This window comes from Salmo trutta, chromosome 26 (genome assembly GCF_901001165.1).
Source record: "Salmo trutta chromosome 26, fSalTru1.1, whole genome shotgun sequence".
Lineage (NCBI taxonomy): Eukaryota > Metazoa > Chordata > Actinopteri > Salmoniformes > Salmonidae > Salmo > Salmo trutta.
In genome coordinates this window covers 1205620-1229198 of record NC_042982.1, presented here as the reverse complement: position 1 = coordinate 1229198, position 23579 = coordinate 1205620, and the positions used below count along the sequence as shown (strand labels likewise).

Below are 23579 nucleotides of genomic sequence, written 5' to 3'. Positions count from 1 at the left end.
AGCTCTTTTTACTTACACACAATATAGCTGGGTGGCCCCGTCATGTCCCTAGCTGTCCACCACCATGCAGCGCCCCAAACCACACAGCCTACTCTATATTAGGCATCCAGACTTTATGAAAGTTGTCCAGTATACCCTTTAATCTGGTAATAAATCAAAGCTAGTGATACATAACTATCCACTGTGTGAGGATAACCAACCTTCCAATTAATGGACATGTTTCTTAGCTGCTATAAATGCTTGGTTAAACAGTTTCTTCAGATAAGTCTCCAGTATCAACATAAAATAATGGTTCAATAATTGAAATGACTGTTATTCCCAGATCCCAGACTGTAGCTTTAAGCTGCTGTCCTGTAGCTACTGTAGATCTACCCATCAAATCAAGATGCAACTTTGTATCATTCATTGATATTGTTAATATACTGCAAAATTCACCTGAGCTCTCTGACCCTGCTGGGACCCCTGTCACCATCTCGTCCTGCTAAGACATGATGAGCAGGGCTCCATTCCCGTGGGATGCCTGAAGGACCTGCGGTTCTGATAGAGATCATTGTGGCACAGTCTGCGGGCGGTCAGACAGATGACTTGGGGATTACAGTATATGCTACTTCAACTTCTTCAATAGCCTACCTCTCATAGTTGGACGTGAGTGTTTAAGTGCGCCTAGTATATGTGGTCTCATTGAAATAGAGTAGGCTGCCTACATAGACGGAGAATCACGCGGCAGTTAAATATTAAATAAGATTAGACTTCAGTTTACAGTGTCTGTAAAAAAAAAAAAAAATGTTAATGGAAAGAAGTGGAGGGCGCTCAACAAATGTGAGTCGAAGTGCAATCAAAAAATGTAATCATTGAAAAGGCACAAAGCGCACATAGGTTAGGCTGCTATGGTGAGTGAACGATGCGCATATTAGTACTAAGTATTGATTACCCATTTATTTGTCTCTGCCTGCAAATCGTCCTCCTAATAGGTGGGCTATATTCCATAGGACTATGCAAAATGTAGCAAGTGTCACTGTTCTCATTCTTGCTAAATTCCAGTTCAGTAGCCATACCTGTGAGATCAGGTGCGTGTATGGTCTCAATTAAATAGAGTAGGATATAGCCTATGCATGAGCAGAGAAGCACAGCGAAGGTCTCTTTCCAAGGAAATGTACTTCCTACATTGCCTAGAAAGTTCTAAATACTAATCACCCATATTTCTGTCTGAAAATCTTCCCACTCCTAGAAGGTAGCCTATAAAAATAGCTCAAGAGAAAGTGCAAGTCTCTCCAACTGCTATCTTTAAACGACATCTAACATATTGGCTGATCTAGCCCAGTAATACAGATAGCCTAATATAGAGGCCATGTGAGAATCTCCTGGTAATTTAAACTATTTGAAGGTATTTTTGCTCATTTGATATTGCCTATAGGGCTCAAAATTGCTGTGACCATGGCAGGCAAGTGAGCTGCGTCACATACGCCTAAAATAACATTGCGGGACTGTGGTTGGGTTTGGGACCAGTTCTTGTGGGAGTCGGACAGAAAGCCGGCGGGGTGGGTTATGAAAAGCTGCGGATCTCTCCTGTGCACAGTGACAGTGAAGCCTGTAATGTTAGAGCTGTGTATTACTGTGTCAGTGTGAAAAGTAGGGAATTAGCAAGAGAAACGGACAGCTCAATAACATTACATTGCCATACTGACTAATAAAACCTCTCAAAACAAAGGCTACAAAACATTTCCATACCGACCTAAAGCTGTTAGTAATAATAGCTACCTCATATCGCTATCTATCTGACAGATGGCTCAGCTCTAGCCTCTACCTGACTGTGGTAGCTACTAGCTAGTGCAGCTAATTCATCTCCGTCGATAGGGGATAAAACATTCGCTAACGTTACATGTCAGTTACAATACTACCTCAGCACTGCGAATAAACACCAGTTTAGTTTTTTGTATGTAAAGTTAAACAGCAGTTACCTTGTCAACTAAAGAGTAGCCAGTTTATGCTGTGCTTGCTTTTAGAACTCTGTGAAAGAGTGCAAATCATACAGTGCATTTGGAAAGTATTCAGACCCCCTTGACTTTTTCCTCATTTTGTTACGTTACAGCCTTATTCCAAAATTGAATTAATAAAAAATATTCCTCATCAATCTACACATAATACCTCATAATGACAAAGTGAAAACAAATTTTTAGAAATTTGTATTAAAAATAAAAAATCTTAATTTCATAAATATTCAGACAAATTTTGCTCCGGTGCATCCTGTTTCCATTGATCATCCTTGAGCTGTTTCGACAACTTGATTGGAGTCCATCTGTGGTAAATTCAATTGATTGAATTTAAGGGAGTTCCCCCAGCATCCTGAAAATTGAAGGTCCCCAAGAACACAGTGGCCTACATCATTCTTAAATGGATCAAGTTTGGAACCACCAAGACTCATCCTAGTTCTGGCCCCCCAGCCAAACTGAGCAATCGTGGGAGTAGGGCCTTGGTCAGGGAGGTGACCAAGAACCCGATGGTCACTCTGACAGAGCTTCAGAGTTCCTCTGTGGAGATGGGAGAACCTTCCAGAAGGACAACCATCTCTGCAACACTCCACCAATCAGGCCTTTATGGTAGTGGCCAGACGGAAGCCACTCCTCAGCAAAAGGCATATGACAGCCAGCTTGGAGTTTGCCTAAAGGACTCTCCAACCATGAGAAACAAGAGTCTCTGGTCTGATGAATCCAAGATTGAACACTTTGCCCTGAATGCCAAGCGTCACGTCTGGAGGAAACCTGGCACCAATGGCAGACTGGCCGTTGGGAGCACCGGGACATTTCCCGGTGGCCTGAGGGTCGTTTTGGCCTGCGGTGAATAGTCAACTTGACCAGCAATAATATAGCAAGCAGGAATGAGTTGACGGAGAATCAAAGCATCAGGCGCGCCTCTCACTCACTCGCTGCAGTGTCCCCGCACCAAAAATGACATCAGGTCTCTCCGCGACGCACATAGCAACCGTCTACCTGCCTCTCTACAGATAACTTTTTAGACAAGTCGCACGGCGAAATGAACAGTCAGAAGAGGAAAGTTGAAGCAGAGATGGAGAGAATAAAGAAGAGGCCCTTGCCACAGACGCTGCAAAATAAGCGACATATTCGCCAGTAAGGGACCAGGTCAATCAGAAACACCAGCTAAACCACACACACTGACACACACACACACAACACCCAGCATGGCAGGCTAAGTAGCCCAGCTAATAATAGCGACACAACGGCCGGTAGGCTAAACAGTTTGCACGTCTTATATCAAAGCAATGAGTGCAACATAGCGATCATAATATGACATTGAAGGCAATATGTTTCAACTTGTGGAAAATAGTCAACCTAGAGTATGGACTTGCCAGCATTCGGTAATGACTCATGCCACATAAGCTAGGGAAAGTGCACATACACTGTACAGCGAAACAGGCTACAGTTACGTAACCATAATACATCTATGAACGTAACACAGTAGCATGTGTGACACAGCACAGGCAATGACAAAGACCATTAGCGCCATTAGTACCAGCATTACAAGTTACTACAATAATATACAGCTCTGGGAAAAATTTAAGAGACCACTTTTAATTTTTTCCAGAGCTGTATTAATGTAGCCTACTGATACACTAATGATAGTGAGTATGATAATAGAGTATTTTCTTTGCAAAGGTGGAGAAGGAAGCAGCAGCAGCACTAGAGCTTCAGGTGCTCCTGCAGAACTGGAGATGGTGGTCAGTTCATAGTCAGACTCAGAGCAGGAACCTTCAGGTACAACTTCAGAGCACAAACCTAAACATGTAAGCTATGATTTTAGATTAATATGTGCTTTATTTATGAGATTATCAGTAGGACTGTGATCGGGGGGCATACAATCGATGACTGCACCAGTAATACAAGTTTAAGTCTAGGTTATTTACCATGTTAATCTCATTCTGCAGAGCAACCAGATGTGCAGAGAGAGAGGTTCAGAGCCCAGTACAGGGAAAATCCATTTGATTATTTTGCCCATCCTCAGTCCAAGGATTTTGACTTATTTTTTCAGTACCACCCAAAACAAACCCCTCAGAGTCAATTCCCAATGTATTCCACTCCAAAGATGGCACAAACAGAAAATGGCTGACATACAATGAAGTACCTCACTCCTTGTTCTGCTCAGTATGTCTTGCATTCGCAAAACCTTCAGCCAGTGATAGTGCATTTATCAAAGGAGGCATGCAGGCCTGGAAACATGCCCATCAGAAAGTACAGGAACATGAGAGAAGCAAAACCCATAGAGAAAGTGCAGAAGCCTTTTTCCTCAGAGCCAGCAAAGCAGACATCTGTACCCTTCTGAGTGATAAGCAAATGTCAGTTCAACGAGACCAGGTCAGAAAGAGGAGGCAGGTCATGGAACGTGTGATTGATGAAGTTAAAGTTATTGGTAAATGTGGGTTTAGCTACAGGACACAGACACGTAGCTGCATATAACTTCTAAAACATGGCCGACAATCATGGCTAGTTTTTTGAGTTTATATTGTTACTAGTGGTAATTACTTACTGGTTACTCTGAAGCAGCTATGCTATGACTTTTTGCTTAACAGGCTGACGAGGGTGAAAGAACATTTGCCGTGAGTTAAAGCTTTTGTACAGAGGCATGTTTTTTGGACTTTCATATTATACTTGCGGTTATGTAGCCAATGTTCAATTTCATTGACTCAGTATATAGATGTGTTTATTGTGTGCTGTTGGCTTTATGGACACCAGTGAGGGAACATTGTAATCTACATTTTTTTGTAGAGGAGTGCTTTTTGACTTTTGTATTATACTTACTTACATTGTTGTAGCTTATGTTCAGTGAATGTGTGTGTGTGAAGTTTTTTGATACTTTTGATATGCTTGAATATAAAGATGGCTCAAATGATTAACTCTATCTCATTCTCTTTTTAAAAGCTGTAGGCTAATTGTTTTGTGTGTCTAGCCTTGTACATTTGTATGTGGTATGATTGGTGTATTCCTAGTGAGTTTGAGGGTGCACCCATAGCATACCTTAAACTCAGTGTTCAGATTGGCTACTTTTTGGTCAGTCCTAAATGTTTGTATTTTGTAATGTAGATAACAGATGGACATAGTGTCCAAATTTATAACTAGGTTGGTACCCGTTACATCAACAAATAGGGTTAGCCTACAAAATGTGCGTTCTGGTGGTTTGCGTGAACAGGGTGGCCTGGGAAGGGGTCAAATTCCAGGCATGAATTATTGTTTCAGTCCGGCCCTGCCTGGCACCATCCCTACGGTGAAGCATGGTGGTGGCAGCATCACGCTGTGGGAATGTTTTTCAGGGACTGGGAGACTAGTCAGGATCGAGGGAAAGATGAACGTATAAACGTGCAGAGATCCTTGATTAAAAACCTGTTCCAGGTCACTCAGGACCTCAGACTGGGGCGAAGGTTCACATTCCAACAGGACAACGACCCTAAGCACACAGCCAAGACTACGCAGGAGTGGCTTCGGGACAAGTCTCTGAATGTCCTTGAGTGGCCCAGCCAGACCCAGGACTTGAACCTGATCGAACATCTCTGCAGAGACCTGAAAATAGCTGTGCAGCGATGCTCCCCATCCAACCTGACAGAGCTTGAGAGGATCTGCAGATAAGAAACACCCCAAATACAGGTGTGCCAAGCTTGTAGCATCATACCCAAAAAGACTTGAGTTTGTAATAGCTGCCAACGGTGCTTCAACAAAGTACTGAGTAAAGGGTCTGAATACTTGTGTAAATGTGAAATTTCTGTTTTTCTTTTTAATACAGTAGCAAAAATTTCTAAACGTGTTTTCACTTAAGTCATTATGGGGTATTATGTGTAGATTGATGGGGAAAATAGTGAGATTTGCGCCCTGTAAACTGTTTTAACCGGCTTCATCACAGTTGCAGCAGACTGTATTTTCCAGTGATAATACATTTCTGGCGGCCTTCTTCCATTACACACAGGTGTTCAGAGCATACTAGATACTGTAGCTGATTAGCACAGGTGGTCCCTCTGTCTTCCGTAAACACATGCTGTAAAATGGAGATATGGCCATGTGGGAACACATATAATTATTATAACACTATAATGGTGTGTATCAATATAACCTTTTTGTTTATCGATGATTTCTCACTGATATGAAAAATAAGGTCCTTATGCTTCCAAAACCTTACATCAAGCGATGCGTGTTGCTGTCCCCCCGTACAGTAGATGCCTTCCTTTAATGACTCTGTGTAATGTAATGGGCTAGGAACCACTGTACTACTGTATGAGTTGTTGAAAGGGAAGTTTCCCCTTTATTTGTCTAAAAGAGGACAACAATTACTTATGCGTCTACCAATGTATGGTAAATCGTATCACTTTTCAGTAAATGTATTGGAGCTCGTGAACCACATTTCAGAAGCATGCATGTATTGTCTAGAATATATATTTGGCTTAATGCATTGTTAAACCACTTTTTATTTATTATTTTTTACTGCATTTCATTTTACAAACTTCTGATGGGGGTTAGACATTAGGATTAGAATGAAGCATATTTTCGTAGGGTAAGGGTACATCAATGTAATCAATCCTGATCTAACAGATTTAGCTCTATTTTGGCCCCTGAGGCCCTCATAGCATTATCAGCTTAATCGAAGTAAAATAATAATCAGTCTAACTACTGTATGGGAAAATTCCACGGTAACAGAGACTCCGATCTTTCTGCTCAGATGCAAAGTTTGGTAACAGAAGAACGACGCACATGGCACAAACCGTCATTCTGTTTCCAAACTTTGCATCTGCATTGTTCACGTAAATGTGTTTTTGTAAAATGTTCAGTGGAAATTGTAAAAAGCAGTCCTTGTGCATAGAGTAGTATGGTTTGTTAAACTTTGCGATCATTGTGTCTGTAACTTACAGCAGGGTTTCCCAAACTCAGTCCTGGACCCCCCCCCCCAGCACTACACAGCTGATTTTAAATAATCGACTCATCAAGTTTTGATTATTTGAATCCGCTGTGTAGTGCTCGGGGGAAAAAACGAAATGTGCACCCAGGGGGGGGGGGGGGGCAGGACTGAGTTTGGGAAACCCTGTGTTAGAGGACTTGCCATAAGACACTCTAGGGACCACAGTCAACTGTTGAGTAATGAGTCACCAACTGACTATGTAAGCAGCATTCTTCACTGAAGAAACACTTCTGTTGTAGTTCATGAGACTTACTATGGTGCTCTCCCTCTTTCAGTGATTTGTGTAGCCTATACCAAGAGAATATCTCAATGGAGAATATCCATTGACAAAGTTTAGTCCAGGACTAGGCTGTGTCCTAGAAACCGGCCCTTAGTGCATGTTCCCTATAACTGCAGGATTGCTGGCTCAAGCCCCACTCTGGCTGTTCCTCTTTAATTGCTACACTGGTACCCTGTCAGGGAAGTAACACTACCTAGCAGTATCTTCATTAGCCTAACAGACTCGCATTACACAGCAGAAAGCCTTTAGCAACTGCTGAGATTTAAAGGTCAGTGGCCTGTGTCTGTTCAAATCATAGAGATGGATGGAACAAAGCTGTCATCAAGCCAAAGGGTGGCTACTTTGAAGAATATCAAATACATTTTGGTTGCTACGTGATTCCATATGTGTTATTGCATAGTTTTGATGTCTTCACGATTATTCTACAATGTAGAACATAGTACAAATAAAGAAAAACCCTGGAATGAGTAGGTGTGTCCAAACTTTTGACTGGTACTGTATGTATAAAAAATCCTGTTGCCTATAATGTAATTGCAGCAAAGTGGGAGAGTTTAAATGATCTTGACTACCAGAGAGAAAAGAAACGAGCTAATTTCTCCCAATCACAGAAGTCTTTGTTATTCATTTTGGGGCTGATCTTTTTGTGCTACCTGTGAACAAATGTTAGTCTCTATTTTCATTCAGAGGCTGAGCACTGGGCAGGGGAGCCTTGCATTTCACAACTGTGTACATAATACCCATTGATTGAGTTGATTAGTAGAGTTTAGTGAATGGAAGTGAAACTCAGGTGGAATACAGTGCCTTGTAAAAGTATTCATCCTCCTTGGCGTTTTTTCCTATTTTGTTGCATTACAACCTGTAATTTAAATAGATTTTTATTTGTACTTCATGTAATGGACATACACAAAATAGTCCAAATTGGTGAAGTGAAATTAAAAAAAATAACCATGTTTCAAAAAATTATACAAAATAAAAAACTGAAAAGGGGTGTGTGCATATGTATTCACCCCCTTTGCTATGAAGCCCCTAAACAAGATCCGGTGCAACAAATTACCTTCAGAAGACACATAATTAGTTAGATTGCACACAGGTGGACTTTATTTAGGTTTCACATGATCTCAGTGTATGTATATATATATATATATACACACCTGTTCTGAAAGGCCCCAGAGTCTGCAACACCACTAAGCAAGGGGCACCACCAAGCAAGCGGCACCATGAAGACCAAGGAGCTCTCCAAACAGGTCCGGGAAGAAGTTGTAGAGAAGTACAGATCAGGGTTGGGTTATAAAAAATTATCTGAAACTTTGAACATCTCACAGAGCCCCATTTAAATACATTAGTAAAAAAAATTGAAAGAATATGGCACCACAACAAACCAGCCAAGAGAGGGACACCCACCAAAACTCACAGACCAGGCAAGGAGGGCAACAAAGAGACCAAAGATAACACTGAAGGAGCTGCAAAGCTCCACAGCGGAGATTGGAGTATCTGGCATAGGACCACTTTAAGCCATACACTCCACAGAGCTGTGCTTTGCGGAAAAGTGGCCAGAAAAAAGCCATTGCTTGAAGAAAAAAAATAAGCAAACACATTTGGTGTTTGCTTAGATATGTGGGAGACTCCCCAAACATATGGAAGAAGGTACTCTGGTCAGATGAGACTAAAATTTAGCTTTTTGGCCATCAAGGAAAACGCTGCCGCAAACCCAACACCTCCCATTACCCCGAGAACACCATCCACCATGCTGTGGGGATGTTTTTCATCGGCAGGGACTGGGAAACTGGTCAGAATTGAAGGAATGGTGGATGGTGCTAAATACAGGGAAATTCTTGAGGGAAACCTTTTTCAGTCTTCCAGAGATTTGAGACTGGGACAGAGGTACCCATTTCAGCAGGACAATGACCCTAAGCATACTGCTAAAGCAACACGAGTGGTTTAAGGGGAAACATTTAAATGTCTTGGAATGGCCTAGTCAAAGCCCAGACCTCAATCCAATTGAGAATCTGTGGTATGACTTAAAGATTGCTGTACACCAGCGGAACCCATCCAACTTGAAGGAGCTGGAGCAGTTTTTCATTGAAGAATGGGCAAAAATCCCAGTGGCTAGATGTGCCAAGCTTATAGAGACATACCCCAGGAGACTTGCAGCTGTAATTGCTGCAAAGGTGGCTCTACAAAGTATTGACTTTGGGGGGTGAATAGTTATGCATGCACAAGTTCTGTTTTTTGTCTTCTTGTTTGTTTCACAATAAACAATATTTTGCATCTTCAAAGTGGTAGGCATATTGTGTAAATCAAATGATACAACCCCCCCCCCCCAAAAAAAAAAATTTTTTTAATTCCAGGTTGGAAGGCAACAAAATAGAAAAAATGCCAAGGGGGGTGAATACTTTCGCAAGCCACTGTAGATGCCTGACAATGTAGCACACACACACAACCAGCTAGATAACCATGTAACATAAGCTCATGTTTTTTTCCTCCTTTTGCTGAGCATCTGTTCCAGAAATAGGCTCAGTAAAGATGAGTTGCAAGAGGTTTTACCATCTGAGGGTGGGTAGATACTGAATGGGAGAACAGCTAGCTCAGACTAAAAGCAGTACCTGCAAAAATACCTACTACTAATGAATCTGATCTTTTCATTTTGGCCAATGCACCAGTTCTGAGCGCAGTGGTTCCCAATAACCTTTTGAAATGACTGACTCTACCCATCATGTATACATGATACTACTTGGACATAGCGTTCTGAGCATCAGCCTGAAGAGAGGCGGTGGCGCTAGCAGACACTGATGTACCTGTGTTGACATTCAAGGTTAATGCATTCATCCATCTGATGCGAGGCAACATTCACAGCCTCTGCTCTTAACGGTGTCTGCCTTGTTTAGTAGGCCTGTTGGCATCAGAATGTCTACATTTAGAAAGAAAAGGCTAAACACTGTGTGTGCCACTCCTGCATGGATAACGTTTCGGCCACAAAAGTTGTTTTGCAGGGGAAATATTGTCTCCCCGACCCACGCCTGAGGGCTACGATAACATAACATTTGCTATTTGACAGAGGATATTGTCAACTTCTAGGATATAGTCTGCTTGGTTGGTTTGGTCTTTCTCCAGAAAAAATAAGACACTTTAGTTTTGCTACGGTCTCTGCCAGTGGGTACAACCTATTTCTCTGTCACAATATACACTGGCTGCTTCTCCTGAGAGTTTCAGCAGGATGCAGCCAAGCACAGAATATTGACTACAAACTTAAGTTCCCCATCCTCTGACTGAGTGAGCACGTGCACAGCGCTCACATGCTCCCTCTGTCAATAGATTACCACAGTATAAGTCATAATACCCATAAAATATAGAGGTCAAACAAGGGTATACTTTAGAAACACATAAAATAAGGACTGATTTGTGTTTGTGTAAATCTCTCTAAGGTGACTTATCAGTATGTTCGCCTGTACTTAACCCCCAAAAAATTAAATGCTAATTAGTTGCTAATGTGGCTATTATAAAGCACTACAAATGCCATGATGATTTGGACGAGACTGCCGAATCGAGGCAAAGGTAAGAATCTCTGGATTAACGATCTAATGTTAGCAAAAATGTAGTAATGAGTAAATTGGCAATTTCTTTAAATGGACAATTCTGTGAATTATTGTGCAAGTTGTAAATTGACACAATACCTGTTAGCAAAGGTGTCAACTAGAGATGATGTGCAAGAACTTGCAGGGATTTGTAGTCTTGCATGATGTCTACTTTGAAGCTAATTAGCATTTTAAAATCTAATTCAAGTATTCAAATCCAAATACATTGATTTAAAGTTACCTTGTCCAAGAGAGATTTACGTAGTTATCAAAATGTCACTCCAGGGTAAGCCTACATGAAACTCGGCCCTTATTTAAAGTGTTTCTAAAATTCCCAATGGAAAAAATGAATGGTGGAAAAATGATTGGAACCATTTCCCTGTTTGACCACTAGGTTTTATGGGTATTATGACATCTCCACTGTGGGGCTCTATAGACAAGTTCTCCTTGAAGGCAATATGTGCTCCAAAAGGAGCCATGAGTTTTCACTTCATCTGACCTGGCTGATGTCATCACCAAGGTGCTGGGCCATCTGAAGGAAATATGATTATATTATTAAGGCAGAGCATGCACATTGCACAAGATATCAAAAATGTCAGTGTGCTTGTATTTATGTGAGGACTTCTGGTGTCAGTGACATTGCTGTTATCATGATCTGTCTCAAAGATGACTGGATTTTGTTGAAAATGTTATCTGTCCAACCAGCCTTGAAAGAAAATAGGATGTTGTGTTTGACAAGCCTATAATTAGAATGACTCATGATCATATTAGACCATTAGATAATTATTGAGATTCAAACCGCCACTGTGTGTCTCTTTGTGTCAGATTCAAACTGTCTCTTCATGGAGCTGTGAGCAGCATAACAGAAGTAGGACGGTAAAGGTAGGCGTTGCCTCGCATCTTAGTAGACTAAAGCAGACCACAGTACAGTCACGACACACTCGCACATATTCTCACACGCACTGTGTCACACACTCGCGCAAGCTCACTCAAACAGTATGTTCTCTGTGATAAATTACACCCAGTGATGTCAAATCTATGTGCCCTGTTCCATTGAGTTGTGTTTTATGTGGATGAACAGTGGCAGAGAATGGAAGGACACATTTAAACATGTAGCACCTGACCTGGGTGGTATTCAGTAAGCAGATTAAATAGTGAAACCTGAATCAATTTTGTTTCCTGTAGAAAAAAAGTTTTACGATGTGCCATATTTAGGTTTGCAAAATTCCGGTAACTTACCCAAAATGTAAAAGGTTGAGATGCCAGTTGGAAGATTCCTGGAATCAGCTGGGAATCCTACAACTGGGATTTCTGTTAAACATGGCAACCCTAGCCCTACTGACGGTGGCCACAATGCAATCGGTTGCAGAAACAAGACAACCGCACTATGGTTTCACTCCGAATGTTTATGCTGTATCAGAGGTTTTAAAGCGGATACAACACTCAAGCTGTTCCTCTCATGGACATTGTCATTGAATATTGACATTATATTGATACCTGTCCTTAAAGGGATACTTCAGGATTTCGGCAATGAAGCCCTTTATCTACTTCCCCAGAGTCAGATGAACTCGTGGATACCATTTTTATGTTTGTGTGCAGTTTGAAGGAAGTTGCTAAATAGCGTAAGCTCAATTGCTAAGTAGTGTTAGCGCAATGACTGGAAAACAGCTAGCATTGTGCTAATGCTAGTTAGCATTGGCTCACAAAACTACCACTAACTTCCTTCATACTGAATGCAGAGACATCCATGAGTTCATCTGATTCTGGGATGTAGATAAAGGGCTTAATTGCCGAAAACCCTAAGTATCCCTTTAAGCTACACCATAAATTGAATGATCCTGCAGTGGTGTTTCCCTGCAGCGGCCTTAGTTGTTTACATCCATACCTCCAACAACCTCTCCGTCAAGGAATTAATATGGTCCACACACACCCACATAGTTATGAAAAGGGCACGACAGCGCCTCTTCCCCCTCAGGAGGCTGAAAATATTTGGCTCGGATCCTCAAAAGGTACTACGGCTGCACCATTGAGAGCATCGCTTTGTACAGCAACTGCAAGGCACCCGATTGCAAGGTGCTACAAGGGGTGGTGAGTACAGCCCAGTACATCATTGGGGCTGAGCTCCCTGCCATCCAGAACCTCTATATAAGGCAGTGTCAGAGGAAGGCTCCAAAAATGGTCAAGCCATAGACTGCTCTCTCTGCTACCACATGGCAAGGACTAGTACCGGAACCGACAGGATCCTGAACAGCTTCTACCCCACCTCCCTCCCCAAACTATAAGACTGCTAAATAGCTAATCAAATACAGTTAAAGTCAGAAGTTGGAGTCATTCAAACTCTTTTTTTCAACCACTCCACAAATTTCTTGTTAACAAACTATATTTTTGGCAAGTCTGTTAGGATATCTGCTTTGTGCATGACACAAGTAATTGTTCCAACAATTGTTTACAGACAGATTATTTCACTTATCACTGTATCACAATTCTAGTGGGTCAGACGTTTACATACACTATGTTGACTGTGTCTTTAAACAGCTTGGAAAATTCCAGAAAATTATGTCATGGCTTTATAAGCTTCTGACAGACTAATTGACATCATTTGAGTGAATTGGAGGTGTACCTGTGGATGTATTTCAAGGCCTACCTTCAAACGCAGTGCCTCTTTGCTTGACGACATGGGAAAATCAAAAGAAATCAGCCAAGATCTCAGAAAAAGAATTGTAGACCTCCACAAGTCTGGTTCATCCTTGGGAGCAATTTCCAAATACCTGAAGGTACCATTTTCATCTGTACAAACAATAGTATCCAAGTATAAACACCATGGGACCACGCAGCTGTCATACCGCTCCGGAAGGAGACGTGTTCTGTCTCCTAGAGATTAACGTACAAATTGATTTAAGTGCAAATCAATCCCAGAACAACAGCAAAGGACCTTGTGAAGATACTGGAGGAAACGAGTACAAAAGTATCTATATCCACAGTAAAACGAGTCCTATGTCGACATAACCTGAAAGGCTGTTCAGCAAGGAAAAGGCCACTGCTCCAAAACCGCCATAAAAAATACATACTACGGTTTGCAACTGCACATGGGGACAAAGATCGTACTTTTTGGAGACATGTCCTCTGGTCTGATGAAACAAAAATATAACTGTTTGGCAATAATGACCATTGTTATGTTTGGAGGAAAAAGAGGGAGGCTTGCAAGCCGAAGAACACCATCCCAACCGTGAAGCACGGGTGGCAGCATCATATTGTGGGGGTGCTTTGCTGCAGGAGGGACTGGTGCACATCACAAAATAGATGGCATCATGAAGAAAGGAAAATTATGTGGATATATTGAAGCAACATCTCAAGACATCAGTCAGGAAGTTAAAGCTTGGTCGCAAATGGGTCTTCCAAATGGACAAAGTTGTGGCAAAATGGCTTATGGACAACAAAGTCAAGGTATTGGAGTGGCCATCACAAACCCTGACCTCAATCCTATAGAACATTTGTGGGCATAACTGAACAAGCGTGTGCAAGCAAGGAGGCCTACAAACAGACTTAGTTACACCAGCTTCTGTCAGGAGGAATGGGCCAAAATTCACCCAACATATTGTGGGTAGCTAGTGGAAGGCTACCTGAAGTGTTTGACCTAAGTCGAACAATTTAAAGGCAATGCTACCAAATACTAATTGAGTGCATGTAAACTTCTGACACTGGGAATGTGTTGAAAGAAATAAAAGCTGAAATTAATAATTCTCTGTTATTCTGACATTTCACATTCTTAAAATAAAGTGATGATCCTACCTGACCTAAAACAGGGAATTTTTACTTGGATTAAATGTCAGGAATTGTGAAAACTGAGTTTAAATGTATTTGGCTAAGGTGTATGTAAACCTCCGAAAAGAAAAAAGAAACTCCCACTGTCAACTGTTTTTATTTTCAGTGTGTAAATATTTGTATGATCATAACAAGGTTCAACAACTGAGACATAAACTGAACAAGTTCCACAGACATGTGACTAACAGAAATTGAATAATGTGTCTGAACAAAAGGGGGGTCAAAATCAAAAGTAAGTCAGTATCTGGACTTGCCATCAGCTGCATTAAGTACTGCAGTGCATCTCCTCCTCATGGACTGCACCAGATTTGCCAGTTCTTGCTGTGAGATGTTACCTCACTCTTCCACCAAGGCACTTGCAAGTTCCTGGACATTTCTGGGGGGAATGGCCCTAGCCCTCACCCTCCGATCCAACAGGTCCCAGACATGCTCAATGGGATTGAGATCCGGGCTCTTCGCTGGCCATGGCAGAACACTGACATTCCTGTCTTGCAGGAAATCACGCACAGAACGAGCAGTATGGCTGGGGGCATTGTCATGCTGGAGGGCCATGTCAGGATGAGCCTGCAGGAAGGGTACCACATGCGGGAGGAGGATGTCTTCCCTGTAACGCACAGCATTGAGATTGCCTGCAATGACAACAAGCTCAGTCCGATGATGCTGTGACACACCGTCCCAGACCATGACGGACCCTCCACCTCCAAATCGATCCCGCTCTAGGGTAACAGGCCTTGGTGTAACGCTCATTCCATCGACGATAAATGTGAATCCGACCATCACCCCTTGTGAGACAAAACCGCTACTCGTCAGTGAATATGCACTTTTTGCAAGTCCTGAATAACAAGGGACTACCTGTCCTGAACAAAAAGGCCAGGGTTGTGTTTTGTACGCATGAAATGGCAGATTTTTGGGGGGTTGGAAATGGGACAAAGCAATTGGTGGGAAAAGTGCCCAATTGTCATACTTGACTATATGTAAAGATTCCTTAATAGAAAATTACTCATGTGAAAGTCACCTAGTAAAGTACTACTTGAGTATAAGTCTAAGTATCTGATTTTATATATACTTAAGGATCTAAAGTAAATGTAATTGCTAAAATATACTTAAGTATCAAAAGTAAAAGTATAAATCATTTAAAATTCCTTATATTAATCAAACCAGACATCACCATTTTTTTTGTTATTTTTTTATTTACTGATAGCCAGGGACACTAACACTCTGGCATAATTTACAAACAAAGCATTTGTGTTAAGTAAATCCGCTAGATCCAATTTGTAAGTCGCTCTGGATAAGAGCGTCTGCAAATTGCTTAAATGTAAATGTTAAATGTAGATCAGAGGCAGTAGGGATGACCAGGGATGTTCTCTTCATAAGTGTGTGAATTGGACCATTTTCCTATCCTGCTAAGCATTCAAAATGTAACGAGTACTTTTGGGTGTCAGGGAAAATGTATGGAGTAAAAAGTACATTTATTTTCTTCAGGAATGTAGTGAAGTAAAAGTTGTCAAAAATATAAATAGTAAGGTAAAGTACAGATACACCCCCCAAAAACGACTTAAGTACTACTTTAAAGTACTTTACAGCACTGGACAAGGGACTACCTGTCCTGAACATATCCCATAAGAACACTCTGGCTATGTCCCAAATGGCATCTTATTTCCTATCTAGTACACTAGGGAATAGGGGTATCATTTGGGATGCAAACTCTCCCTTGTAAATCCAACCTGTTGTTATTGTCTGCCCTGTAGCTGTGCGGCTGAGGTGGGCTGGTTTTATGAGTGAGCCTGGATGACCGTGATGGAGGACGCTGCCACTCGGCTAGAGAGGGAGCATGTGCACAGGGTCTACGAGAAGATTGCTCCTTATTTTAACGACAGCCGCTACAAGGCCTGGCCCAAGGTGCGTCAGTTCCTACTGGAGCATGAGCCTGGCAGTATCATCGCTGACGTGGGTATGTATGCTACTGTGTCTGTTCTACTGCTGATGGACATGCATTAACTGGGTATGTGTCTCTGTCTGTCTTAATACTGGCCTCTGTCTGTCCTACCACTGACTATCTCTGGTGGCCTGAGTTTAATTGAAACGAACAAAAAGGCCAATAACTGCCTAAGGTTTTCTACCTGCTATTGATTGATTTCATGATGCAATGTTTCGTTGTTGACAAGCAAATTAGTCTTTGGTTGACTCTTGCTTTCAGCTACTGTCTAAGATGGTGTGTGATATTCTTAATTTCCCGCTAGGGAATTGTTTTTCACACTCGAAAGTACCAGTCATTCTGATTCTGAGATGGCCTTGCTGCAAGTCATGATGTCAATGTCAAAACACAAGTAGCACTCCCAAAGGAGTGCACCATATAGGCAAGCAAATAGGGTGCCATTTCATATTGGCCTCATGCATGTCTTTCTCCTGGGGTTTACATCTAGGCTGCATCCTGATTCTCTGCCCTTCTCCGAAAGGGTGCACATGCACACTCCCGGTCATGGATTAAACAATGGTGGAAACTCCCTCCAGCCAATGCTTACATCAATCCAATTCTTTGAAATCTATGATTGTGAGTGAGTAAGTGCACACTTTGGGAGAAGGGTGGAGAATCAGGACTGGGACCTGGTGTTTGTTGTTGATTGTCTGCCCTCATCCCCATCACAGGCTGTGGCAATGGCAAGTACCTGCACATCAACGGCAGTGTGTTCAAGTTGGGCTGTGACGTGTGTCGCCCCCTGGTGGACTCTGCCTGGAGCCAGGGCCACGAGGTGCAGCTGTGTGACAGCCTCAGGCTGCCCTACAGGGACAGCTGCTTTGACGGTGTCCTCTCTATCGCAGGTAGGCCTATGCTTCACTCAACATGGGAGAGTACTGGCCTGTGTTGTCTAGCGGTTAGTGTGTCTGACCCCGGTTCAAACGGGGTTCAGACCAACTGGCTTGCATTCTGACTCACACTCCTGCTACCATTACTGTCTTCTTTTCACTGTCCTCCTCATGCCCCCTCGGGCCTAACCCTACAATGTTTGCATATCGGAAGTGTCTGGATAGGTATAAGCAGTGCTTGACTTGGGATGAAAGAAGTGCAGGAGCTGTCTTCTTCCAAGTCGGTCCATTAGACTATGTTCATCGAAATTCACAAATGACATTATGCTATAGAGACCTGTTTATTCACTGTTAAGGGTTTGAACACATTGTATTATTATAGCCTACATGAAAAAGTAAGCATTATTGACACTGGAAGGCTGCTGTGTCTGATCCCAAGTAGACCTACCATCTCCTGCCATTGCGCCCTTCATCAAGGCACTTAACCCCCACAAAGTAGAACTGCACGGTCAGTCACATGTGGTCAACCCTCCATCTGGAGAGCTCCTGTGTGTGCGGGCTTGGCTTTTGACCCAGCCATGAAACACCCTAGTCTGCTTATTAAGGTCCTGTTGAGCAGCTGATGGTAATGCTACAGTGTGGTTAGACCAGGGCTTGAACAAAAGAGTGCCACCACTGAGGATGGTGGCAACCATGACTGAAGTAAAAGTGAAAGTCACCCAGTGAAATACCACTTGAGTAAAAGTCTAAAAGTATTTGGTTTTAAATATACTTAAGTATTAAAAGTAAATGTAATTGCTAAAATATACTTAAGTATCAAAGTAAAGTATAAATAATTTCAAATTCCTTATATTAAGCAAAGCAGACGGCACCATTTGTTTTTTTTAAAAGTATGCATATCCAGGGGCACACTCCAACACTCAGACATTATTTACAAAAGATGCATTTGTGTTTAGTGAGTCCACCAGATCAGAGGCAGTAAGGATGACCACGTGTTCTCTTGATAAGCAATTTTCCTGGCCTGTTAAGCATTCAAAATGTAACGAGCACTTTTGGATGTCTGGGAAAATGTATGGAGTAAAAAGTACACAGTATCCAGACGTCTCTTAAACAAATCAGATGGATCAACACCCTCCCTATCTTTCTGTAGTCTCTCCAACACTTCTAGATCAACTACTGGAGGCGGGAGTAGCCATGATGGATTTACAGGAATAGCTACCGTTGGACTAAACTCCCTTCTATACAGTCCCATCTCCTTCACCTGGGAATTACTCACCCACCTAAAGCTCTGTTATGTCTTCGCTCATGTTCCCAGCATGCCTGTAAAATCCCTTTCTCAGGATGAGACACCCCGTGTCCCTGTAGATTGACCCAATAATTAATTGCCAGCTGGTGCCTCCTACTTCTGCAATGGCATATCCCCCATCTCCACCTGTAGTCCAGACACTAGGGAGGTCAGAAATGCCCCACTACATACTTTGAGTCCTTTGAGTCCATACTTTGAGTCCCTGTATGACATCTAGCTTTTCAAATGAGGTCTGAGCTGTCAAACCATTCGCTGCCATAGCCTATTACAGATCAGATCAATGCAACATACATGGTCCTCAATGAGGAACGCCCAGCCACCCACTCCTTCCCCGTCAGACAGCTCATGACATTTAGCACCTTCTTTCACTTTCCCACCACTCTCTCAATGTGTTCTGCCCAGGTCAGTCTAGTGTCAAAGTATACCCCAAGGAACCTGAAGGCCCCCACCCTCTCCAAGTTTTTCCCATATAACCTCAAGTGTACCTCATCTTCCTCCTGGTAAAGAACACTGTCTGAGTTTTATCTACAGAGGACCTGAATCCCCACATTTTAAGGATCGGTGTCCCGCTAGCGGGACAACTTCCGGTGAAACTGGAGGGCGCGTAATTATAATAAATTCTAATAAATATTATGGATTTTAAACATTTAGGTACATGTAAGTGTCTTATATCAGCTGAAAGCTTAAATTCTTTTTAATCTAACTGCAATGTCCGATTTACAGTAGCTATTACAGCGAAAACATGCCTGTGATTGTTTGAGGACGGCGCCCCACATCAAAATATTTTTCCACCGGCACAGGTTTCATACATTCACATATAAAGATTAAATATTCACTTACTTTTTAAAAATCTTCCTCTGATTCGTCATCCAAAGGGTCCCAGCTATAACATGTAGTGTCGTTTTGTTAGATAAAATCATTTTTTTTATATCTCAAAGTCAGTTTTTGTTGGCGCCATCAATTTGATTAATCCACTCGTTCAACTTGCAGAGAAAAGAATCTGAAAATCTACCTCTAAACTTTGTTTCAACAAGTCAAAATGAGTTTCTATTTACTCCTCAGACACCCTAAATGTAATCAAACTATAATATTTATTTCGGAAAGATGTTCAATAGGAAACCAATTTTAGCAGGTGCGCAACTTCGTCGTGGCGCGCAAAAACATGGATTTCCAAGTCTGTGTCCTCATACTAAAACTGTTATTTCTTATTTGTTTTTGAAGTTACAAGCCTGAAACCTTGAACAGAGACTGACACCCTGTGGAAGCCATAGGAATTGCATCCAGGGAGCTATTTTACAATATTACCTTTCTCTTGCATTTCTAAATGTATGGTCTCTCAAAAAAAGAACATTCTGGTTGGTTTTTCTTTGGATTTTCTCCTACTATATCTATTGTGTTATATTCTCCTACATTATTTTAACATTTCTACAAACTTTAAAGTGTTTTCTTTCCAATGGTACCAATTATATGCATATCCTGGCTTCAGGGCCTGAGCTACAGGCAGTTTACTTTGGGCACATCATTCAGGCAGAAATTGAGAAAAAAGGGGGCTAGCCCTAAGAAGTCATTAATGCCCACTGCTGTACCTCATCAATTGCTTCCTGTACCTTCTTGACTATGTATGGCACATTTTTTTCCCTCTTCCATAAGGCCCCATCTGCAAATAACGACCTCCCAATATCTGGCTGTACCTGAGAGTAAACATTATTGATCATGATTGAGAACAACAGAGGACTAATCACGCTCCACTGCTGTGTACCATTATCCACCAGGTAGCTGCCTGAGAGGCTTCCTCAACCTGACCTAGATAGACCTTCCAAACAGGAAATCCTTTATCCAGGTGTACGTTCTTCCTCCTAACCCCGGAATATCGAGCTCGATAAGCAACCCCTCCTTCCACATCATATCATACACCTTCGACCACATCAAAAAAGAGAGATTCAACAGTCTCCCTGTTCACTTGAGCCTTCCTGACCGCTGCTTCTTAGCAGAGCACTGGGTCCATAGTTCCTCTACCTTTCCTGAACCCACTCTGATGTGGCAATACTAGCCCCTTGCACTCCAGGATGTAAGTTAGCCTCTCCGTAATCATGAATTCCATAATCTTAAATACATTTGATGTTAAAGGTATTGGCCGATAGCTTGTTGGCCTCGTTGGGTCCTTCCCTGGCTTCCGGATTGGTATCGCTACTGTAGTTTCCCTTCCTCCCACACTCTTGTACAACACCAATACCTTATCCAGTGCCTCAACACAAGATGGGCCAACATAACATGGCACACCTCAAATTTCCCAGGTGAAATGACCTATTTCCCTTTTGTGCATTCAACGCATCATTTACATCCTCCCTCCTATCTAGCACTCCTGGATGCTTCTCTCTCATTCTCTCTCTGCCCCTCCATCTGACAAGTTAACCAGGTTTTCACTTGGACAAACGCTTCGGCTATCATCTCTCCTCATCTGTTACTGGCACATCCTTCCCACTCATCAATACTGGATTATAGCACTCCCTTCTGGCCCCACTCATCAATACTGGATTATAGCACTCCCTTCTGACCCCACTCATCAATACTGGATTATCCCACTCCCTTCTGACCCCACTCATCAATACTGGATTATCCCACTCCCTTCTGACCCCACTCATCGTCTTAATCATCCCCCACACTTCTCCCACAGGTGTCGCCCTTCCAATGGTGTCACAGAACCAACGCCAACATGACCTCTTAGTTCTCCTCACCAGGGCCTGGGCGTGCTTATACTGAATCAGATGTTGGAAGTTATGTGTTCTTTTCAGTACCAACGCAATCTTTAACAGCCTACTGTCACGCAGATTCACAGACTAGCGGCAAATAAATGTGAACAAAACGGAATCAGGAACTGAATGCCCACGCTCCATTGCTATTCAATGCAGATCCCGCCTTCGTGCTTTGATCAACCTTTTTTGCCTCCGTGTGTGAATCTGGGCCTGCGATATGCTACTTTGTTTTATAGAGGAGCCAAAATGCAATTCCCCCAAAATTAGAAGTGCCAGTACGTTGCTCTGGAAAGCTGCGGCCCAAATCAAGCACCGTGGTAGGGAGTGAATTGGGACCCAGTGTTAGGCTAACTGGGCACTTTTTTAAATTCAATAGAAAAAGCTTTGTATATCCAATTTACATTTGAAAATTGTCTTTGGCATGAGGCTCACATGCGTCACATTCATTTATCCATCTCTCTTCGATTTAAAGGGGCAATGTGGGATTGGTACATACATTTTTGGACTTCTACATTCATGATATATATAGCCATTGATTATAAACTGGGTGGTTTGAGCCCTGAATGCTGATTGGCTGACAGCCGTGGTATATCAGACTGTATACCACGGGTATGACAAAACATTTATTTTAACTGCTCTAGTTACATTGGTAACCAGTTTATAATAGCAATAAGGCAGGCACCTCATGGGGTTTGTGATATATGGCCAATATATCACAGCTGTACCACGGCGTTGCGTTGTGCCCAAGAACAGCCCTTAGCCTAGCCGTGGTATATTGGCTATATACCACACCCCCACGGACCTTACTGCTTAAATATAACGTATGCATGCCTCATGAGCTTAGTTGAACTGTCTTACCTCATCACCCAAAATATAAGCTGGTTTTACTCCATTGTTTGTAAATGTTGCAATCGTAATTTGTAAACAAATACTGTACAGCTTCAAAACATGGTTAAAAATCATTTTGATCTCATGGATGGTCAGCCCTTGCAACCATAGCTCTGTCAATTAATTTGAGTGGTTCCATTTCTCCAGCCCCATCCCAAAGCTGTTTACCCAAAAAAGTGGCTGGTTCCATTTTGTTGTTTTTGAATCCCAAATTTCCCATTTAACATACCCAAGCAGAGACAGTTGGGAGTATCATGTAGCTGTTCATGTTCAGTGCTTCACTTCAAATCAGAGTGGTTGTGACATGTTGAAAACAAGGCGAGTTTCATAGTTGACATGAGATACACTTCCTGGCACAGCGCCCTTGTTGCCTCGGCAGCCGGGTTACCAAGATAACAAGGGAATGTTTGGGAAATAATGAATGGTTTTATTGCAAGGTAAAGCGGTGTCTAATTACCAACGCGTGAGTAGGCAGGATTCGGATGATCATTTGCCCTAGGACAGTATTAATAATCATAAACACTGGCCCCTCAGTGGCCTCGGGTGGTCGAACAGTTACTGCCGCTGCCTTCAGAGCACAAGTAGAGCGGCGCTGACGTGGGTTCAAATCCATCCCATCAGTATTGGGGTCAATTCAAATTGAAAGAAGTCAATTCAGGAAGTTATTTGAATTTAAAATTGACCAACTTTTGAAATAAATAAAGATTTTGATGCCCCTTATATGCTATTATTGAACCCTTTTTGCTATCTCAATGCCCCCCCCTCCCATTCTGAACCTTCCATTCAGAAAGATCTGTTGAACATCTGACAATACTGTACAAGAAGCTCCAATGCCCACCACTTTCCTAGTTGCACTGCCGAACTGCTCAACTTTCCGACCCTCAAATGTTTTTCCTCCTTCTAGTCATCCATCATCTCTCCACCAAAGAGCGTCGTATTCGAGCAATAAAGGAAATGGCAAGGACCCTGCGCGTGGGCGGGCGCATCATGATCTACGTGTGGGCCATGGAGCAGACACGGCGGAAGTTTCAGAAGCAGGACATCTTTGTGCCCTGGAACCCCAACCCCCCGTCCCCCACCCTGGGCAGGGAGCGTCCCACACCCCGGAGGAGGGGCGCTGTGCAGAGCATGAGCGGTAGGTAGCTGGTTAGGGAGGTGCCGGAAGGTTGCTGGTTCAATATCTGGAAAGCTGCTATTTTTTG

The 23579-nt window shown here is 42.4% G+C and overlaps 1 protein-coding gene across 2 annotated transcripts in view; it reads left to right on the top strand.

Moving 5' to 3' along the window:
- Positions 1 to 23579, top strand: part of trmt9b (tRNA methyltransferase 9B) — a 35888-nt gene that overhangs the window by 10477 nt on the left and 1832 nt on the right. For both annotated transcript variants that reach the window (XM_029714313.1, XM_029714312.1), the window contains exons 2-4: positions 16374 to 16576; positions 17272 to 17445; positions 23282 to 23512. In XM_029714313.1, the coding sequence (XP_029570173.1) occupies positions 16414 to 16576; positions 17272 to 17445; positions 23282 to 23512 (568 nt within the window). In that variant the 5' untranslated portion in view covers positions 16374 to 16413. The remainder of the gene's footprint in view (positions 1 to 16373; positions 16577 to 17271; positions 17446 to 23281; positions 23513 to 23579) is intronic.